Below are 22,662 nucleotides of genomic sequence, written 5' to 3'. Positions count from 1 at the left end.
AAACTTGGTTTTGACTGAGCAATAGACTACTTCCACTTGGGTCTACAGTTCAGCCTAAAACTGCTTGTTCTTCTTAACAGGCTGACCCAGCAGCCGATCACGTCAAATTCCTTCTCTTTTCCCTCACTGCAGCCGCAGGGTCGACACGTTATTTATGCGGGACTTGGACTTGCCTTTAAATCAAGGGTAATTGCACAAGGGAAAGGTGATGCAACTGATGTTATCGAGATATCTTTAGCAACATTCCCTCTTGCTGCGGTTTTGCTCCTTGCTCCGTACAGGTTTCTCTGTTCCCAAGGCAAGCACCACTTCCAAGACTTTGCTCCCATGAAAGCAAGAGGCACTGTCAGCACCGTACTCCAAATCTACGGCTAGCCAGACACAATAAACTACCAGCTAAGAGGTCATTATTTTTAATCTGTAGATGGTCTGAACATCACAGATGCTTAAAACAGAGCAGTTTGGAACAAACCTGAAATTACTCTCTTCACACTTTTGATATCCCTGAGTAAATTTGTTGGCTGGAATTAGAAGGAGTTATGAAAGCCAGCTCATGGGCTTTTACTTATTCCACCTGAGTAACAAAACCAATTTTACAAAAACCAGACCGGACTCCTCATAGTCATAATAATTTGTTAGAATTGCAACTGTCATTGCAACAAGTGACCTTCTTGACCTTAAGAGAGGTATTACTGGCCAGAACAGGAAACACTTTTTTTAAATGGGACTTTGGAAGAGTCACTCTTTTTTAATACCTCCATATTTTTAGCTACAATGCAGACATGCCACCCTACAATCGTGTAAGTCTATTTTGCTCCAGGCTCCATAGGCAGCACAACAGACAGACTGCTAGATATGGAGAAACTTTGGTCTGCAACAAGGAATAAAGCAGGACAGGTTTGTGTCGGTAACCTTTCTGCCCTTAGCACGGCAACTGCACAAAAAGCAAATGAGAGGTTTTGGTACACTGGGCAATGAGCTTAGCACCTACACAGAAACCTGATCAAGCGAGTAAAATTGTGAAGTGGCACAAGCATCCAAAGACTTGCCCCCACTATACACAAATAGATCTCAACATGCATTTTTTTCCCCTTGCAAAAAGGTTCTGTACATGCATATTTAGCCCATAGCAATAGCAAAAGCATGAAACAAGCACTCATTCCATACCTGGGATCATTAATAACTTTTACTAGGGCTTCATACAATTCGTTCTCAGTGACAGTCTTCCAGTTCAACAATATTCCCATGCCTTTGGCCTGCACACGAGTCATAGTATCATAATGGTCTCCAAAAAGTGGAATCCCCACCACCGGGACCCCATGGTACATGGTTTCAAAAATGCTGTTCAAACCTCCATGACTAAGAAAAGCCTTAATGTTAGAGTGACCTGAAAACAGAAGAGGCATGACGATTAAAGAAAAGATTTACATCTCCTTAAAGTTATTGAAGCAACTGTGTACAACACATTCATCACCGTGTTTCTACAGCCGCAATTCAGGAAGGAAGAAATGAACGCAACTTGTTCTGAAGTTCTCCTCCTTAAACCCACTCCACTGATACATCACATGCATTAGGTGATTTCCTTAGACACGAAGAGAAATGGAACAGCCAATGCAAAAAAAGTTCTCATGTATACAACTTGTGTAAAATTATCAGTGGGGTAATTAATATACATTGTTTACTCCTGAGTAGCTGCAGGTGGTGACTACAATCACTGCAGCAGTACAAATGAGCCAGGGCAAGAACATTTTTCCTCATTATTCATATGAAATACAAGCAATTTAATAACAGGAGAACTGATGTTACATTCTCTAAAGCTTCACATGCTTTACTTCAGGCTAGCAAGATCTGACAATAATGATAAAACCTTATGTAATGGAAAAATGAGACTGCCTCAGAGCAATTCAGTAACCAAAACAAATCTACCTGCTGTAAAAGTCATTTGCCTAATCACTACATGATGATAAATACTCCAGCTGACATGCACCCACACTGATGCATATGCATGCTTATCTCATCCAACAGCGCCCATCATAGTGCTGCAGCTGGTTTGCGAACGCACAAACATCCAGGTATCCCAGAGACAGTCATAAATATTCTCTGGCCCCTCAGATCTGCAGTGTGTTCAACCAGCCTCTGACAGGGAAGGAAGGAAAATAAAGTTCATAGACTCTTAACACAGCCTTTGCGAAAAGATGGAAGAATATCAGATTTTGTCTCTGCACCTGAGAACCTGGAGTACCTCAGGATAGTTAAACAGAAAGGTTATTACCAGCTTGCAACACATGCCAAAGTTCTGTTAGAGCTTTCTTTGGAGAAAAATAAATAAATGTGTATATATACAGCCAGTATTCAGTAGGATATAGTTGGAAAAGCAACCTGAACATGAGCGAGAATAAGCAACATATGATCAAAATAGATACCCACCAAGGAGGTCATTTTGTGGTAACCATTCTATAAGCTTCGTATTGTTGCCTAAATTCCTTGGTTTGTTTCCTGAAAACCTAAAACAATAAAATCAAATGGAAGCTGAGTTAAAGACCTCCAGAAGCAATAAACCAAAGAATTAACCCAAATGATCCGTGAGCCCTAAGCAGACTTACAGGTTACATGGGGATACTCTTTACTCACTATTACAAGAAAAAATAGGCTCAACTAAAATGCTGTAAATAGCTAATAACTTCCAACTTTATGTTTTCATCCTTCAGTTTCCTTGCACTCTGGCTTGAAATGCAATGTTTTCTATTAACATAATGACAATGTAGTTCCTTCTCAAAGTCTATAAAACTTTCACTACTGCAACCACCAGGAGGTTTTATAACCTCTCTATGGTTTCAAGTCCAAAAACTGTAGCTGGTACTAGCTGAGAACATCCCATCAGCACACAAATAATAATCCCTACCATCAACACAACGGGCCAGTTTCCTGTAGCTTCTGATAATTGAGAGAGTCTTATTTTAAAAGGAGTTACTAATACCAGGAAGGGAAAGGCTGATATCAGCTTACGAGACAAGTTTGAGATGAAAAGTTTGGGATCAAGCTATGAGAAAAGTGTGGTTTTCTTACTTGCTCAACTGCCTGAAACCCAATGGCAACATCCTGCTGACTTGAAGTTGCTGTAAAAGTTTAGCCCATAAAATATGGGCTCAAAGTACAAACTGACTTACATATTAATCTTATGTACAATTCTTATAGAAAGTTAAATATATTCTAAACAGAAAAGAAAGAGAGAAAAAATTACCACTGAGTACTAGAAGATAGAGCTGTTCTGTGACAGCTCCATTAAACAACTTAAAAATATTCTGGTTATTAGAGAGCTTTAGAACTGTAGCTTCATAAAGATACACCTGCATATTCCCAGCTAAGCAAGCCTAGATCTTTACAACTGGCTTATACAGTCTGTACGTTGAAAAAAGCCTGTTATTTAGGTTAAGTTACATAAAATAAACTATGTTACTGGCTTTGGCTCTAACTAGCGTTTCATCATCAGAAGTGTATGAAGAACTACGAAGATTTCCTTGATTTGACATTCTAACATAAGACTGCCAAGCAATACTACCACCTTTCTCATTTTCAGAAAGGTCTAGCATAAAAACCATCCATGTCCAACACAGGCCATAGGTCTGAAGAACATCAACAACGACAACAGAAAACAGAGGAAAGTTGGACTTCTAATTTCATATTTAGGATTTAATTATGGATCTCAAATTCCCACTGTGATGACTGAAAGCCACTTGCTCAGCTCTCCCGAAGACGATGTCATACAGCTTATCACACAGACATCTTCCCATTCCACAAATCAGGATGGAAAGAATCAGCAGGTGGGTTCCCTTATCCAAAAAGCTATTCAGCAGGTAATAGATTGCAGATAAAACCAGAACAAACCAACAAAAAACCAAAAAAACAAAAAAATTACAGAAAAGCATCAGTAAGGAAATACTAGCGTGGAAGGGCTTCAACTGAAAGTGCTTTTGCATTAATTAGCTATCCCCAAGCGAAAATCCATTAGAATTGTTTTATTGATTACAGAAAAGTAGATACTTCCTACAGAAAAAACATTTCAGGGAAAACATTTAGAAAGGTAAAACAAAAGCCAAACAGTAAGATCAACTGGGATTAATAACTAATTACAAGCCAAGCAGCATTGCAGGTTTCATTAAAAACGTATAGCCTTGCCTCTACCCCAAACAAAAACTGATGAGATCTTTACTACAACTACCAAAGGTTCTGTGCCATGATGAATTTCCATTTTCCTGTTCATTAGTGGGATTCACTATTTCAATTACACACAGCAGTGAAAACAGTCCCTAAGAGATGGCAGGGGATAGGCTGCTAAACGAAGTGCTAATCCAACTCTGAGTGCAGCAAGGATGACAGTCATAAATTGTAAGACATAATTATTATTTGGAAACCAGCGGTTCATAGGAATTCCTCTGAATTATATTCCAGAGCAACACACCATGTGAAGCAGTGCTGACTAAACAGTTCTTGGATTTTTACAGTAAGTTGAGTATGCCACTCAAGACGTTTTTAGAGCACAGAAAGCTTATTACTGGTTTTTATACTCCTGCAGATTTTTCTTCTTCTAATTTCTCACAAAAAAAGACAAGTGAGAAGAGCAATTATGAAAGTCTATGTTTACAGGTAAAGAGAAGGGTCCCAAAAAAGCAAGAAAAGAGAAAGAAAATAAAGGATTAAATCAGCAGGATGTCATTGCTCCCTAGGGTGGCTTCTTTATCAGAAATTATGACAGTATGTCACAAATGTTATAACCTCAGACTCTCTTTTCACTGTCCCCAATCCTTCCAGGATATGAACTCAGCATAGACACTCAACATAAGCCTTATTCTGCCACAAAATCATTGCTCCTCCTTATTACCAAGCAACTGCAACATTTCCACAAAGAGTATCTTTCAAAAGTGTCAGGTTCCCGGTGCCACCCAGACGGTCTCCATTTCAGCCTGTACAACTCAAGATGGCACAGCAGGAAATAAGCGTGCAAGTACATCTACCATTGCACTTACCTCCAAATAACTCTCTGAGGCAGTCTTGCCAGAGCATGTGCCAACTTATTTGCTATATCTTCAGACAGGTATTTCACTCCAGCTCCAAAGGAGACAAGGACAAAGCCATTTTCACTAGCACCATTCACCCATGTCTGGAGATCCTGTTAAAGTAAAAATTTATACTGAGCACCATAGAAGCACAGGTAAAACCACAACAGGTTAAATAAACATTGCTTAGGAAGACAGTTGTTGGTCCCTCTGTTACTTCACAAGCCACACTTCCAAAGTCATACATGTTTTAGAAATCACTGAGCACGATGACTCAATGATTCAGAATCCACGGTACAGGCTAATGAACAGCCAAATTATTCCAGGTTTGTTTTAGCTTCTGTATTAACAGTTTCACAAGACAAATTTTCCTTTCTTAACTGATCAGTTGACACATATTCCCAATTTAACATACTACATTTTAACTAAGCAAAATGTAACTAGATCTTGTAGTATCAGCCTGGAAGTACAACACAGGAAATACATGAATGAAGCCTGGGACTGTGATTTAAAGAAAGTGAGAGTACTTCCAAAGAGTTGGGTTTGGGGGTTTTGGTTTATTTTTTCATTTATATAAAAATAATAAATGCAACCTGAAAAAAGCCAGAGCTTCAAAAAACACCATCAGTTCCCACTGCTCTAATAATTTAAGGAGCAAGGAATAATATCACATCTCTGTGGCAAGTAAAGGGTGGATGTCCCTCTTTCTCAGACCTATATCCTTTATCTTACTTGGACCTGCATGCCTCTTCCATGGCAAGTTACCAGTATTATACTAAATATATACAAGTATAACACAGGCAATGCCCTTTACATCCTTAAGCTCATCTGCCTCCTAATTACCGAGAAATTGAGTTTCTTGCAACGCATTTTTTGCTGACCCTCGTGATTCAAGGGATGCCTCAACTTATACAAGGAAGTGCAGAAAGCAGAGGTCCCCAGTACTGCACTGCTCAGAAGCACTCCGAAAGCATCAACCAACATGAGGGCCACACCATGAGACCCAAGTTCAGAGGCAGCAGCTTTTACAGCAGGACACCCTGTGATGCAGGTTGATTCCTTCCCAGCTGATGCTTCAAGCAAGTCACAGTGAAGTTGCGAAGATGACTGCAGCATCCAAAGGCTGGGGCTGGCTTGGTGTAAGTGAGGTTTGTGTCGCTGATGACAAGGCAAGCCAGCAGATACCACTACCCACCGCCACGAGGACAGCAGGGCCCTGCAGGTTTGGAGGAAAAACCATCCTGGTATGTGAGAGCGCACAGAGCTGCCAGCTAAACAAGTCTCAGATATAAGAACAATGTCATTTGGCTCGGGGAGGGCGTTAGGAAAGCGATGGAAAAGGAAAAAGCTGCAGTGTACCCTTTGCTTTTGGAAACACAGATGTAAACTCTATTTTTTCCAAAGCAACTGTTGGCAGTGGGGACTAAAAAATTGTACCATGAAATACAGGTATATCAGTTTGCCAAAGAATATCTTGTTTCCCAGGACCTTAATTCTGGTCTCACCAAATTTAAGTGTAAGCCTGCTCAGCACCAGTACAGCAATAGGAAATGAGTAAAAGGAAAATTCAGAGCCCTGTTCACAATGTGCCTCTTGTCCTGGTAACAAATAGCAGGCCAGACAATAATAGAGTAATGCTGTGCTACCCTATCTGAGCACAAAACCAACCACAAAACCCAGCAGGTGTAACAGGGCCCTGCACGTTAGACTTGCCGTTGTACGCTAGTCTCTGCTACTCAGTGAAAAAGGGATTTCCATTTTCTCTAGACTCCACACTTTCTCATTTTTCTTCACCCTTTTCGAGCACACTTTCTCCTCCTTTCTTTCCCCCCCCCAACATCCCTAGATGGAGGGGGAAGAAAGGAAAAGAGGGGAAGTGCCTGTAGTCTGACTCAAAGCTGAATCATTTACTATGGGCTGAACTTCTGACATAAAAGTTTCCAAGTGGTTTTGCGATTTATTTAAAGTTTGTCCTTGAATTTTACTTAAGAACCTAAGGTGTGCTACAAGTGTAATCATAGTCACTTTTACTTAGTGGTTCAGCTAGTTACATCTTGAACTATTTCCTGTCCGTTATTTAAAGCTAAACAGAAAATAACCTTCTGTGGGTTCTAGGACAAACCATTCTGGAAAGCAATCAAGTGCCATGCTGTAGAAGACAGCTCTCTGTCCATTTGTGACATCTGATGAAGTTATATTCTGAAAGCTGAAGTCATCCATTATAAGGTGGTTTTCTTCTGACAACTAGAAGCAGCCCAACATTCACAGGCTCTGGTCTTCATAGGGCACTCGCCCATCCCAACTGCTGAAGGGGCAGTAACCTGGATGTTTCTGGAGTGTCTTCTTGATGACAACTCCATGACACAGGTGCTCAAGAAGCCAACAAGAGGAGAGACTCTGCTGGACCTCAAACGTACAAACAAGGAAGACCTTGTCTGGAATGCCAAGGTCAGGGGCAGCCTTGGCTACAGTGACCATGAGATGGAGGAGTTCAAGATCCTAAGAGTACAAAGAAGACAACAGCAGCATCTCCTGGACTATAAAGAGAACCAAGTCTGGCCTCTTCAGAGGCCTGCTTGGAAAGATCCCCTGGGATACAGCCCTGGAGAGAAGAGGGCTTCAGGAGAGCCAGCTGATACTCACAGAATCACCTCCTCCAAGCTCAGACACAGTCCATGCTGATGAGCAGGAAGTTAAGCAGAGGTGGCAGGAGGATGAATAAAGGACTTCTGTCAAGGCTCACACGTAAAAAGGAAGCATGTATGAAGTAGAAACAGGGACAGGTGGCCTGGGAGGAATATACAGAAACACTGATGAGGTACTAGCTACGCAAATGGGTGGTGATATAGCACTGATAACTAGAAAAACTGTGGGGCCCCAACGGTCGTGATCAGTGGCACAAAGTCCAGTGGAGGCATGTTTGCTTTTCAATAAGAAAGAAAACACGATAGCTGGCACTACTGCTCAAATTATCTCATTCAGCATCAGGAAGTTCTGCCTGTGACTGTTTGGTCAGACACATGGTTTCTGCTGCTGAGATCAGCCTGTTCTAGCTGTGGAACAGCTCCCAAGGCTACTGCTCCTCCTCTCTGCTCCATTAGAAATTCGGTATAACTCCACAACTCTGATGTATTCATTATGAGTCCTGCAGTTGAGCCACAACAACCCCATACAACGCTCCAGCCATGGGGAAGAGTGGCTGGAAAGCTGCTCGTGGGAAAGGACCTGGGGATGCTGACTGACGACTGCTGAACATGGGCAGTTTGTGCCCAGGCAGCCAAGAAGGCCAACGGCATCCTGGCCTGTACCAGCAGCAGTGTGGCAGCCACTGGCAGTGATTGTCCCCCTGTACTGGGCACTGGTGAGGCCACACCTCAAAGCCTGTGTTCAGTTCTGAGCCCCTCACTGCAACAAAGACGTTGAGGGTCCAGAGAAGGGCAGCGGAGCTGGTGCAGGGTCTGGAGCACAAATCTGATGAGGAACGGTTGAGGGACCTGGGGGGGTTTAGTCTGGAGAAGAGAAGGCTCAGAGGGGACCTTATCGCTCTCTACAACTACCTGAAAGGAGGTTGTAGTGAGGTGGGGTCAGTCTCTTCTCCCAAGTAACAAGCGACAGGACAAATGGTAATGGCCTCAAGCTGTGCCGGGGAGGTTTAGACCTGATATTAGGAACAATTTCTTCACTGGGAGGGTGATCAGGCATTGGAACAGGCTGCCCAGGGCAGTGGTTGAGTCACCATCCCTGGAAGTGTTCACAAACTGTGTAGATGAGGCCCTCAGTGACATTGTTTAGTGGTGGCCTTGGCAGTGCTGGGGTCATGGTTGGACTTGATCATCTTAAAGGTCTTTTCCAACCTAGTTGATTCTATGATTTAACGTAGTAAGAATTATACATCATTAGGTAAACGTAGAGGAGGCATAAAATACTTCCTAACAGTGGAATTGCCATGAATAATAACAAATAGCTATTGAGCACTAGAGAAATTTATTTTTTTGGGGGAGGGGTTGGGGGTTAGGGGGAAGAAAGCAACCTTACTACGTACCACGGAATTAAGAATCGCCCTACAAACAGGCTTTTGAATTTTATTGTTGTGCAATAGCAAAGCAACCTGCTTCATGTTATTATGGCTGATTTCACACCCAAACCTTCATAAGCCTTCCCTTTGAAGGTAAATCCCACTGCTTCACTGGAACACGGAACGTACAAGGGGGAGCATAAAATCTTGACAGGCCAGACAAAATCCTGCCCTCAGGCTCAAAAGATGGATTTCTTTTTTTTTTTTTTTGCCATATTAAGAGGTGTTACATTAAAAAAAAAAAGTCAACAGAATGAAAACTATTTTATTTTGTATCAACTGAAGCTTATTATCTGAGTGTTCCCTCCCTGGCCCATTTCCCAAGCGTGGCAACATACAAATGCACACTCACAAACTTAAACTGGAATCCAAGTGACAGAAGCTTGCATGGAAAGATTTGAATGAACTTCAGAAATCAGGCATGCTTCCCCTACACACAGGTCCACATGAGGGAGAGACAAGTGAAATGAGGTTCACCATGCTCTGAGCTGCTCAGGTGCAAATCAGCTCTGATCCAACAGGCACACTGCCATTAACACCAAGTGCAACAGAGAGAGACTTGGCTCAGATGGAACAACAGCCTACACGGCTACCAGGCCAGAGCTGGGTGATGCCTGGCCAACCCAAGTCAGAAGCAAATGTACTTGAAGTTGTCCTCACAGTTTCTTTTAGGTTGTTTAATTAGAAAGGATATGATTTTAAATTCCTCACACAATCGTGATGAAAACTGTCTCCTCTGCCAACCTCGGGAAGATCCAGAAGTTTCAACTCAGCTTGTATTTTGATATCACCTGAAAGGTTCTCCTCCCTCCCCCTCAAAGTTGTCCTAATTTACTTAAGCTTTACATCATGTTGGTAATTAAGAGGAATTTGCTTGCCTGCCTTCTGATCTGCAGCCCCTTCCAATCTGCTTTCCCAGAGAGGAGCTGGAGACCAGTCCCGTTCATGCGCCGCAGAAACTGAACTACAGACTTGTCAGGACAAGGGTTCTCCTTGCATACCTCTGTGTAATTCCTGGCATAACACAGCCTTAAGTAAATGGGATCACTAAGCATGGCTAAAAACTCAAGACTTGGGTAAAAATCAGGATGTGAAGAATGGGGTGCCTCCCTGTAGAGCTCCCCAAGTTCATACCTGGAGGAGTCCATTGTAAGATGTTAAAGGAACCTGAGAATAATAATTTCTTCTGACCGCTTTTTAGTACAGACTTTTTAAACTTAAGATCTAGTGAAACCAAATCCAAATTATTAGCATTCACAGGTCTTTGGTTGCAAGACATCTCAAGGTCCTGGTACAGTTAGCTGGGCCATGGCACAACAGCTCAGTATATTCTTGTATTTTTTCTGTCCTTTATATGGCATACAAGGTACACAAGTGATATGTAGATAAAAAAAAGCAGGCCATGATCTTGGCACATGAAAGAGACTAAATATTCCATCTGCATTATTACTATGGCTATGTACATCACCCAATTCACGCATATACATCCCTAATATTTACTTTAGGACATGCACCACAGAAACTGTGACGCAGGACAAGCTGTGCAAAATACAAGCCCTGAGTGATTCTGAACACCTGAATTGTGGCAGAGAAAACACTGATGCCACAGGACAATTTTGTTTGCCTACAATTTCAGCATATCTAGCCACTGTAGCCTTTAGTCACCTTCCTACTTTTCCATTTGTTAAGGCTGTATTAGCCCTAACACCCCAAGAACCAGTCTAAATGAAACCACCATTCCAACACCGCACACTAAAAAGTTTCAGACACCTCAGCTCACCCCCTGTGAATTCCCCCCCTTGATTTTCCTTAATTCCATTTACACTTTTGACCTCCAGCATTTTGTCTTCCCCATCTAATGACACACCGTATGAAAACGCCCTGAGTCAGGATGAGTCATTAGAGCTGTCTTCATTACAAGCGGCGTTCCCTGTTCAGGCAGCATTTTACGGCTCCTTGCTTGCAAAAGGCAAGTGACCTCCTTTTGTCCACTTTAAATGATACTCAGGTTCACTGTAAATTCAATGCCTTTTTTTTTTTTAATGCAAGACAATGATATTTATTAGTCAAAATTACAACTTCTAAGCTCTAAACCTACAGTAAAGGTCTGTTACATGACAAGCTGCATTACTGAGACTTTCTCAAACTTCAACTGAACACAAAAGTGAGATGGAAGCACCACTGACTTTTGCAGTTAATTCAACCTTCACACATATATAACCATTTTAAAAAGTGCTTGACTTTGCAATATCTCTTTCAGTGACTGTAACAGAGCACCTGATCACTTCCCCCCCCCCCCCAGTATAAGTATTTTCAGGTTTTGGTGTGTAGAAAGAGAAATTTGCCTCAATTACTTGAAGCCCTAGCATAGCCAGAAGAAAACTGGTAGGACTGTGAACTACATTTTCTAACTGAATATCATCTAATACATACACTAATTAATTACCATTTTCACTTAAATGATTTTAAAAAGTTATGCATACTAAGGTATGAAATGCTTAAAGAAGCCCCAATTACAACACTGTGCCAAAACCATTTTCATGTTAACTTCTGTGCAAATCAATGTTCTTGGGCAAAATAAGACTGAAATGATAAATTTTTTTTGAAGCTCCCTACCTGCCCATTCAGATATCCAGTTTCACTTATGCTGACCGATGCCAGCACACAGAGTCCCAAAGAAGGCACCGATTATTCTTTGACAATATTCCACAATAGATGTGCTTTCCAAGCCCTTTTAATAAGTGATAATTAAACACACATACAGGTCTCACGGAGAGGTATGGCATTTGCACAGACCAGACAAAGGCACTCAGCAGCTCCTGTTCCCCTCCTTCCCTAGGCAGGGAGCTTTCATATGGTAGCAGACTGGCTTTGTGACCATTTCACCCCTCTCAGAAGTTGCATGCTTGCTTTTAAAACACTGCCTCAAGTCCGTCACACTGTCTACAGGCTGCCTAAGCAAGCTTCTCCTTTTTCAATGTGGGTAGTATTTATTGCAGTCAGAGCTTTGCACAGGAACAGACACTACAACCTTGCCTTCTCTTCTCTGAGTTTGGTTGGTAAGAGTAATGATTTCTGTGCAACACTAAGTTACTGAGAAGTGAAGGTTCTTCAGTATGTACTGGCCTCTTACAGAGGCTTGTATAGGAAGAATAAGCACTTACGGATCTATGCTGTACTATAGGCACGAGGGGGGACCAGAAGGAATACAAAAATAAAGTTAAATAACTCTTTTGACCATTCTCAGACAGGAATGCTATTGTGCCAACCCTACTATGTGAGCTTTGTTCTGTTTGGTTTTCTAATTAGCTATTCTTAGCAGGCTTAGATGCTAAATGCACAGCTGTGACTATAGAGTGAGGACCCAGCTGGCAGTAACCAGTGGTGCCTAATACTGAGCTTTGTTTCAGATAAACAAAGTATACAAATACAAACATAACCGGGTTTAATATCCGAAGCCTTCCCTGTTCAGCTGCTCGATTCAAATGCGCAATAGCACAAGTGTCTGTTCTTTGAATATGGTTGCAAACCACCATTCCCCAATGGACATCACAGGCATACTATGCAACTTCTACAAAATGCTACTTAGAGGAGACAAAACCAGATCTATTTCAAAATAAATAAATGAGAAGCCACATGAAGTGATCTGTAGAAAGAAGATACCCACTGATAAATAAACAGAAAGGTACACAAACTGTTTTTATTAGGGTCCTAACTTTTCTGGCATTTTCTACACAGTACTTCTCTCATGTGAAATGCTTAAATGCTATATTAACACATTTTTAACCTCATTTCAAATTCTACCAAAAACCAGTGTTTCAGCACATGTGGTTGAAGGTCATACAGATGTCATTATACCTTTACGATCACAGGACAAACAGGGTCCTATCATACAATCTGAAAGTTATAAAATAACATATCAGCCTACAAACCCAGAGAAAATCCATTACTCGAGGCAAAGTATGCTGTCTGTACCTACTTGCCATGAATTTGTAAATCTGTCTACAACCAAAGACAGGGGTTTTTTAACTTGCTCTAAGGAGCAAAGGACATAGGACACCACACCAAACACCCGACTGCACTGAGCACAGGATGGCTCACCCCTCCTGACTCAACACATCCAGCTGCCTTCTGCTGGCTCAGCCCAGCATCTCTGCATCAGCCACTGCATATGTCACACTCTGAAGGTTAGTTTTCCACTAAGTAAATTCCTGCCTTTTAAAAGCAATGGCCATAAGGAAAATGTGTTCAGCCCTTTTTATCAGGGTTTGTTCCTTTTCATAATATCAGGCTCAGTCAGTTCAATTAAGAGCAGCCATACTGCCCCCAACCAGGACAAGAACGTTCTCCACCTCACCATTTCCCTCTGGAGTAGTTGCAAGTTAATTTTCTTCTTTCCTCAAGGACAAGTTGCTGTACTTGTATTTCAGCCCTGCTGAAATACAGACACCAACCTCCTTTCTTTTGCAAGCTTATAACTATAGATACTTTCTTCCAGTTTATCCCCTTCTCCTCTCCATTTATTCTGCTGTCTGAAGTCAAACTGAAACTCCTACAAATGAAACAGAAAAGGTGGGGTATTTGTAAAGTCTCAGTAAGTTTATATCTTGTCTTCCCTGGATACACTGACGTTAGTTGACCTGCACCATATACTATTAAGATGTTAATAAGATCTACCATATACAAAGTCCACACAGTTAATATAGAATCACAGGATCAACCAGGTTGGAAAAGACCTTTAAGATCAAGTCCAACCATAATACTGATATTAGAATTTCATATTTTGTAGTTCATATTAGCAGAGTAAGATAATTCCAAACCCAACACTTTATAGACTTCAAAAAAGCATACTGACATTATGGCATTAGACTCAATTTCTCTATTTTCTTGCTGGATAAAGTCATGCTAACAGTCTCAGTTGGGAAACAAACTAAAAACCGAACTGTTTTCTGCCTGGATCCCAAGGCCTGCACTGTCATCACACATTCATCTCCCGATGCTGCTGTTGAAGTCCTTCTTCAATAATATTAGACACAGATTCAGCCCTGCTGAAATACAGACTTTTTCCTTTTATGTTACTCACTGATTATTTAATATATTTATACCGCATATTAGGCATTACCAAAATGCATTGGGGGGGAAGGTGTCTTTAAAGCTTTTTTCAATGTTTAAAATGCATTTTCTTGTGCCTGAATTCTGCTGCCTTTTCCCATTTAAGATCCAAGACCAACAGAATTTAACTGCATTTAACTTGGAAAAGAATGAAATTCAGACTCAAAAAACAAAGGCAAGAAACAGTACCACATGCCTTTGTCTTTTCTCCTGTATTTCAGGCCTCTCTAGAGTTACAGGCATATCCAATGAAGCCTCTGAGAACACGGACTACCTAAAACTAGAGGTCAACCAGAAAACTGCCATGCAAGTATTTCCCTGATGCAACACACTCCATCAAAAAAATCATTACTCATTGGACCTTTGGCAAGCACCCTGGGAAAGCAACCTTGCCTTTCAAATGAATGGAAGGTACTCAAAATAAAGAAGTTTGCCCTTCAAGAGAGGTTATTAAAATCACTGCATTGAGGACCAAGTGCAGCAGAGATATCCTCAAACCCAGGATTTAATAAAAACATTGTTGATGTTACCCCAGAGGCAATATTCTGTTAAAAAATACCTAAACCCCATTCATTTTCCTGAGCATAACGCCCTGTCATGTAACTTGCAAGCATACACAGAACAAGTTTCCAATTATTACATGTAAATGCAAATCAAGGTTTTACCAATCCTCCTACAGTATCAATAGCTGCCTACGTAGTAAAAAAGCACGCAAGTAACAGTTGGGAAAAGACAGTTTTAAGTATGGAGACTGTTTTTACTCACTCCTTCTATAGAAAATTGGATCAAATTAAATTGCAGCAAATACAGTAGAAAAAAAAACTGCAAAGAAGTTGAATTTTAAATCCAGATCTCAGCATTACAGATACCAACATACAGCCCCATCCATAAATCCCCATTATAAACTAATTTAGGTGGGAAATTGTGTTCCAGTATGACGCCTGTGCTCTGTGCATGGTAGGAGAAATAGTTCTTACCTGCAGCTTAGACTCAATAACGGCAAGTTTTCTTCATTGCCTCTTCAGATTGAATAGCTTTTTTCTTTCTCCCTGGAGTTCACCTCCTCCCTTCTCTCTTCTTTTAAATATTTATTAATATATATATATGCACACACATATATATAAGCCTGTGTGTATGTATACACACAAGTAGCTATAGGCACACAATATACATATATTTTATTCTAATATTGATATATTCTGAACGGGCTGCCAGTCATCACCCCTTCTTTAACAAACTTACTTGGCTTCTAAGCCTGTGTTTAAGCAAGTTGATCTCACATAATTGAATCAGACTGCCCTAATCTCCTTTCTGCTCCTCCACGTAGTCAGGGTGGCCAAAACTGCACTCAAACTCTAAGGAGGGCCCCATCTACATACATCCCCCCTCATCTTTGTGCAAAAAGCATGAGATACACCAAGCACCTCACCAGCACCTGCTGAGCAATTCCCTGTTTCCGCTTCTTACAGGGCCCCTGCTCCTTCCAGGTCTGGATGAAGGAAGGTAATCGAGGGAAGGGATGTCATCCAGAAGGACTGTGACATGCTTGAGAGGTGGCCAATGCCAACCTCATGAAGTTCAACAATGTGAAGTGCAAGGTCCTACACCCAGGTCAGGGCAATCCCAGGCACTGCTACAGGTTGGGCGGAGAAGTGACTCAGAGCAGCCCTGCGGAGAAGGACCTGGGGGTGTTGGTTGGTGAGAAACTGAACATGAGCCGCTTCAGTGTGCGCTTGCAGCCCAGAAACCAATCGTGTCCTGGGCTGCATCAAAAGCAGCGTGACCAGCAGGTCGAAGGAGGTGATCCTGCCCCTCTACTCTGCTCTTGTGAGACCTCACTTGGAGTACTGCGTACAGTTCTGGTGTCCTCAACATAAAAAGGACATGGAGCTGTTGGAGCGAGTCCAGAGCGAGGGCCAGATCAGGGACTGGAGCACCTCCTGTATGAAGGCAGGCTGGGAAAACTGTTCAGCCTGGAGAAGAGAAGCTGCATGGAGACCTCAGAGCAGCCTTCTGATATCTGAAGGGGGCCTACAAGGATGCTGGAGAGGGACTCTTCATCAGGGACTGTAGCAGTAGGACAAGGGGTAATGGGTTCCAACTGAAACTAGAAGTTTAAGTTAAATATAAGGAAGAAGCTCTTTACTGTGAGGGTGGTGAGGCACTGGCACAGGTTGCCCAAAGAAGTGGTAAATGCTCCATCCCTGGCAGTGTTCAAGGACAGGCTGGACAGAGCCTTGGGCGACATGGTCTAGTGTAGGGTGCTCCTGCCCATGGCAGGGGTGTTGAAACTAGATGATCCTAGGGTCCTTTCCGACCCAAACCATTCTATGATTCTATGAATAAAAGATAAATTTTTGAAGGGGAAGAAGCTTTATGTGGAAATATACTTGCACCAAAATACATGATCATATGGTTCAGCAAAGAATTTACACAGTACTCAATAATTTCTTTTCATTCTTAAAGGACTTTTTGCCTCCCCAGCCTACGATCACATGCATTTTAAAACAGATCTAGAATTGCTTCACATCACCAGAAATTTACTGCCAGAAGTAGCTCTATAAGAACTATTCCCCAGACTTTCAAAAAAAAATTAGTAAAATGATGGTGTTACGCCATGCACAAAAAAAATCTACCGCTACAGCCTGCAAGAGCTTAGAGACAGCATCCTTGAATTTGGCTGAAGGAGAAAAATCTGATCTGAGGAGTAAAACATCACTTCATTCTTCCACTTAATTTTAAAGAATAAATACCATTATCAGCTAACATACTCCTAGTAAACACACAACTGTTTGCAAGTCTCAGGAAAAAAAAAACCCCCAACTTCTTAGTGAAGATACTTCAAAGCCACCAATTTCTTACATAGATCCAGGCCTACGCAGTAACAAGGTTAGATAAGAGATCTACAGGCAGGAGAGTCTAAGTTACTTTAATTACTATTTGTTGACAGCTATGGCTGAAAGGACAGCTTCTAATTCTGTAACGTGAACACCCTCCTTGGTAGCATACACTTCGTTTACTCAAGTATGGAAGAATTCTAAAAAATGAAACTAACATGGGCTTCTCTCTTCCTATGAACGACAAAGGGCATTTAGTCCTAAATACCACCTCAAAATCAGCGTGTAAAAGCGCAGTGTTACACAGAGGTAGGTATAAAACTGTGCACGCGTGAAAGGAGCAGCTCAACTTAAACTACAGGGTATGGGGCATTTTAGTTTGGGATTTTATTTTTTTTCTTAACTGACACAGATTCTCTCAAGTACAACCATATCCAAACTGCAGGATCCAACTTATGCCCAAATGTCTACATCATCAACTAGTTGATGAAAAGGAGTCCTTATAAAACACTGTACAGCTGCATTTTTGCAGCAAAGATGCCTGATAATTTCCAGTGCCCTCTGTCCCCTTCTCACCAGGGACCAGGTATTTCCTGAGGCAGCTGCTTGTAGCAGCCATTGGGTTTCTAACCCAATTCAAGGACATATCTTATCAGGCTGATTATTGTCCAACTACTTATCAACCTAGACACAAGATATAAATGCCATAGCAAAGGCTTCCCGATTGTTTAAGATGTGTGTTACTTGAAAAAGCCAGCTTTGTTCAGCTCTGCAAGATCCCTTTGGAGAAATATAGTAAGAAAGGCAGAGGAGTCTTTTGTTTCGTAATGGTCACTGCCAGTTATCTGGGAAATATGCCAGGTAGCATCACACACGTAAGTCACTGATGACCTTAATGACTTGATATTCGACCTGCCTCTAACTTTTGATCTTTTAAGGCTAATTCTGCTCACGCTGTCCTCTATGCAATTCAAAATATACTCTTTTTAGAGTTAACTGCACAAACCCTGGAGCCCTTCTCACAGGCATGTAAGATTTTATTCACTTATGGGTGATGGATGCAGCCACATTAACCATCTCCTCGTCTTTTACAGAGCACACTATGCAAGAAGCACCTTCTAAATCCACACTCTTTAACCAGTGAAAATAGCACACTAGCTACCACAGAAGACTTAACTGCGCAGTGTCCACTGCCTGCACTGAGCTTTGTGAAGCTATCATTAGCCCTCCCTCCACGATGAAACAAAGTTCCTCAGCTTCATCCACCTGCAGCAGGGATTAGAAGAGCACAGGAGGAAATGTGCCATCATTGGGAATTTCAGTCCCTGCCTCTCTGTAAAGGGCAAGACTAACCCTGCCACACCGAGAAGAAAGCTCTCGGCTGCCCGCACCATGCCATGCTGCAGGGAGCCAGGCAAAGGACCTCCAAAGGACCCGCTGCTCTCCTCCCTGGCTCTTGGCTCCCACTCCTCAGCGTGCTGATCACTGCAAGTGCACTGAGGGACACTGCACCAAGCACAGACCATCAGGGCACTGCCATAGAGGGACAGGAGAAAGAAGGATTGCAGCCTGGCAAAGGCTTCCCAAGGCAGCTGTTCCTAAAGACACACTTGCAATTTGTGTACCGCAGCCGGGTGCTGCAGCCATAATTGCCACAGAGCTGAGCAGCAGCTAAAAATCATGCATGCCACACGAGCTACCTGCATGATCAACTACTGCTGGTTCCTGGCTTATGCAGGGCAGTAAGGGTATGCCCCAGTAAAACCAGTTCACTTCACAGGTGACGTACAAGCTGCACAGCCAACATATGGTCCCCCCAGGGACTGCAGCCTGTTCCTACCAGAGCACCATGCTAGAGCAGCAGGGGCTCTGCACATACACTGTGCACACTCCAGCAGCTTGACTTAGGCTACATCTATTGTGGCCCCCGATCTGAGCCTTCCCTACCGCTTCAAGCACATCACTTAAGCCATCCAAAAAGCCAGATGCTGCTACAGACCCTTACATCTCCTTTCAGACCAGCAAGGTTTTGGTTTGCAGGTGAAATGAAGCTTTGAGCATCCCCCAAAATAAATCTAGTTTACCTGAACCAAAATTACTCTACAAAGGGAAGCCACATGCAGTCAGTGGGGATGACTAGAGGATTTACAAAACCCTTCCATTGCCCTGAAGCAAAATATTCATGTAGATGGGAACAGGGACAAAGCAAAGCAAGAATCAGGTGTTTTCTTTCCCCTCACACACACACTATTACATGATATGGATATTCAGCATCCCCTGCCACATGCTACCTTTAAAGCCATGATTTTTTAACTTCTCTTTGAAGAAAGTTTAAGGAAAACAGCTGCAGACTCTGAGCAATCACAGAACATCCCCCAGAATTACAGAACAGTTTAAAATGCCTTGACCTTGGTCTCCTCTTTGATTGTTTAATTTCTAATCTCCACTTTTTCTTTCTAAGATGTAGCTTATTAGCAGAAAACTAGAACTTTACAGTTATGTGTAAGAACTCTGATTTGGTTAAACAAACTACCTCCTTTTTCGCTCCACAACCCGAAAATTACGAACTTCCTCTGTTGATGAGGCATCAGTGGCACTGCTGAAGTGCCTGGGTATTTTGTGTTCAGCAAGCATTCTGGACTTGAAAAAAACACCACGGATTTTTCTCCTAATACTTCTCTACCAAAAAAAGTGGACTAGGCTACTCAGAAGCAGTTTTGGAGAATGTAAGAGACCTGAAGGGCTTGTACTAATAGCTTAAATTCACCTGCTAAAGCTGTTATTTCCAGCCACATGCCCCTCTTCTCTGATGGTCATCTCTAGGCAAGAACAGCACTTTTGTTTACAAGACCAAGCTCCTGAAGTGTCTCTATTTCCAGGCTAAAAGCTGCAAAAATAAATTAGCAAAGGATCCTGCCTTAGAAATGCAGCACTAGCTGACTAATTTTAACCTGCCAGAATAAAGTGACAGTTAGGAATTTCATCTAACTGTTCAGTAAAAGCAAACTGATTGCCCAACAATTTACCTACAATATATACCACACTGAATTATGCATAACAGTTTCAGCATGGACAAATTCTATGATAAAAGATGAACACACGCACTTTGTCTCTCCTGCATTCAATCAAATCCCACACTTGGAACAATGTAAGAATGAATTGCCCAATAAAACTGAAGAGAAGGTAAATAATGTCTTCGTTCACACATAATTACAGGTTGGGTCCCCTCCAGTGCAATAAGTATTTGCCAGCATGTATTCTACCTACAGGTCTATTTCAAGGTCACCGTCAGTCTGATTATATTAAACATTTTACTTACTCTTCAACTTTCTTAAATAATAAGATATTTTAACAGGTTAACATCTGTGATTCCAGACTAAATTTAGAAAGTACACAAAAGTATATTCTTAAAAGGCTCCAAATATACATATGTGTGTACAAATATCTATCTATAAACACACATCCCTATAGCACAACACTGAAACAAAACTGCTCCTTTTGTTTTGTCCACTCTATTTTATAAGAAGAAAGTACCTGCTTTGAGGACAGGTAATTTTTTACCCTGTCTACAGAGACAATCACACCCAATATTAACATAGTGACCAAATTTATCAGGCAACAAAGACATTTTTCTTCTTACTCAACAAAATATCGGTTTGGAAAATGAAGAGCTGAAATTTAATCCAGCCTACAAGGTTTTACTGGACAGCACAGGGCTACTTTTAGTCTGCTTTCTTAGGATATCTGTGCAGCCTGACACTTTCTAAACACAATCACATTAATGTACACATAGGAAAAACATGTTAGAAGCAGCACTGTAATGGTCATCTCTGATGACACCTTGGAGAACAGACAATAGTGTGTATTGGGATATAACCACTCGCGTGTTCGGAGTGCGATGCAAGTGCCTGGTCTCATTCAGCTCAGATGCATTTCAAGTTGAGGAGAAAAGATGAGGGAATTGGCTAGTGCTCCACATCCTGCAGCCTGAATCAGAGAATTGTCGGATGTGTTCTGCATTGGTGACAAAAGGTACTGCTAAGTCAAGACACTACCAACAGTGCAAAGAATAAAACAACAACAACAAAACAAAACAACCCCCACACAACAATACAAAGGAAAAAAAAACCAACCAACCAAACAAACAAAAAAACATCTGAAACAAAATAAAATCAAACCATCAAAAAAAACAACCTTTCATGACCAATTTTCAAACCAAAACAGATAAAAAGTAGGCCTGGCAGTTTCCATGCAAAAAACAAAGGCTGATCAAGGCATTTTTAGAAGCAAATTGTTGAGCACTGCAGGTCTAATTATTTGTCACCCAGACAGAAGTGTCCATTAATAATCACCTCAAGATTTGTGTATATGTACATAAACAGAAGTGTGACATGGTTTTCTGTGAAATTTTGTTCTGCCTGTCACTCACCATTGTGTTGCTGAACAGAGACATTCTTGGATATCAGGTATCAAAGATCACATGGTATATTGAAGTAATCAAACTTAATTGTTTAATTATTAATTAATCTGTGCATCCAGGATTTCTGGAATCAGTCCAGTCACTATCACTACTTAAGTCTGAAGTTCGGTAGCTGATGCCAGTATGTGCACAGTAAAACTCATATTCAAGTACAGCAGTGGTGCCACTTGTGACAACTCTTACCATGTCCATTTCCTGGCCCATACAGTTTCTTTCTGCTTATATACACCTAGTTTAAAAGACTTTTTTACGTATCAAACCAAGTGAAGCAAACTCTGTATACAAACACTAATAGCAACAAATTAGATCCTGGGCTGCATCAAAAGAAGTGTGACCAGCAGGTCAAAGGAGGTGATCCTGCCCCTCTGCTCTGCTCTCGTGATACCTCACTTGGAGCACTGTGTGCAGTTCTGGTGTCCTCAACATAAAAAGGACATGGAGCTGTTGGAGCGAGTCCAGAGGAGGGCCACGAGGATGATAAGGGGCTGGAGCACCTCCCGTATGAAGACAGGCTGAGAGAGTTGGGGCTGTTCAGCCTGGAGGAGAGAAGCTGCGTGGAGACCTCAGAGCAGCTTTCCAGTGTCTCAAGGGGGCCTACAAGGATGCTGGGGAGGGACTCTTCATTAGGGACTGTAGTGATAGGACAAGGCTTCAAACTTAAACAGGGGAAGTTTAGGTTAGATATAAGGAAGAAGTTCTTTACTGTGAGGGTGGTGAGGCACTGGAAGGGGTTGCCCAAGGAAGGTGTGAATGCTCCATCCCTGGCGGTGTTCAAAGCCAGGTTGGACAGAGCCTTGGGTGACATGGTGTAGTGCGAGGTGTCCCTGCTCATGGCAGGGGGTTGGAACTAGATGATCTTAAGGTCCTTTCCAACCCTACCTATTCTATGATTCTATAACATATCTGCAGGCTTCTTTAAGCGTAAGCAGTATTCATCTGTTCTCCCTTCTTCCCATTTGAACCCACGCTTGGTTAGAAGCTACAGATGTAATTTCTAAGACAGCATGCACTTTTTTCCCTCTACTGTATCATTAAGCACCTTACTTATGAGCAAAATACTTCCTGCAACCACAAAAAGATTCATTTTGATGAGTTTGTGTCCGA

General features: G+C 41.8%; 1 protein-coding gene across 2 annotated transcripts in view; it reads right to left on the bottom strand.

The window, feature by feature from the left end:
• The window catches only part of UGT8 (UDP glycosyltransferase 8), a 47,083-nt gene that overhangs the window by 2,785 nt on the left and 21,636 nt on the right, over window positions 1-22,662 (bottom strand). For both annotated transcript variants that reach the window (XM_030480158.1, XM_030480159.1), the window contains exons 3-5: window positions 5,025-5,167; window positions 2,428-2,504; window positions 1,168-1,387 (exon numbers count right to left, since the gene is read on the bottom strand). In XM_030480158.1, coding sequence (XP_030336018.1) covers window positions 1,168-1,387; window positions 2,428-2,504; window positions 5,025-5,167 — 440 coding nt within the window. The remainder of the gene's footprint in view (window positions 1-1,167; window positions 1,388-2,427; window positions 2,505-5,024; window positions 5,168-22,662) is intronic.

Source organism: Strigops habroptila, chromosome 3 (assembly GCF_004027225.2).
Source record: "Strigops habroptila isolate Jane chromosome 3, bStrHab1.2.pri, whole genome shotgun sequence".
NCBI lineage: Eukaryota > Metazoa > Chordata > Aves > Psittaciformes > Psittacidae > Strigops > Strigops habroptila.
This window is presented reverse-complemented; position numbering and strand designations above follow the sequence as displayed.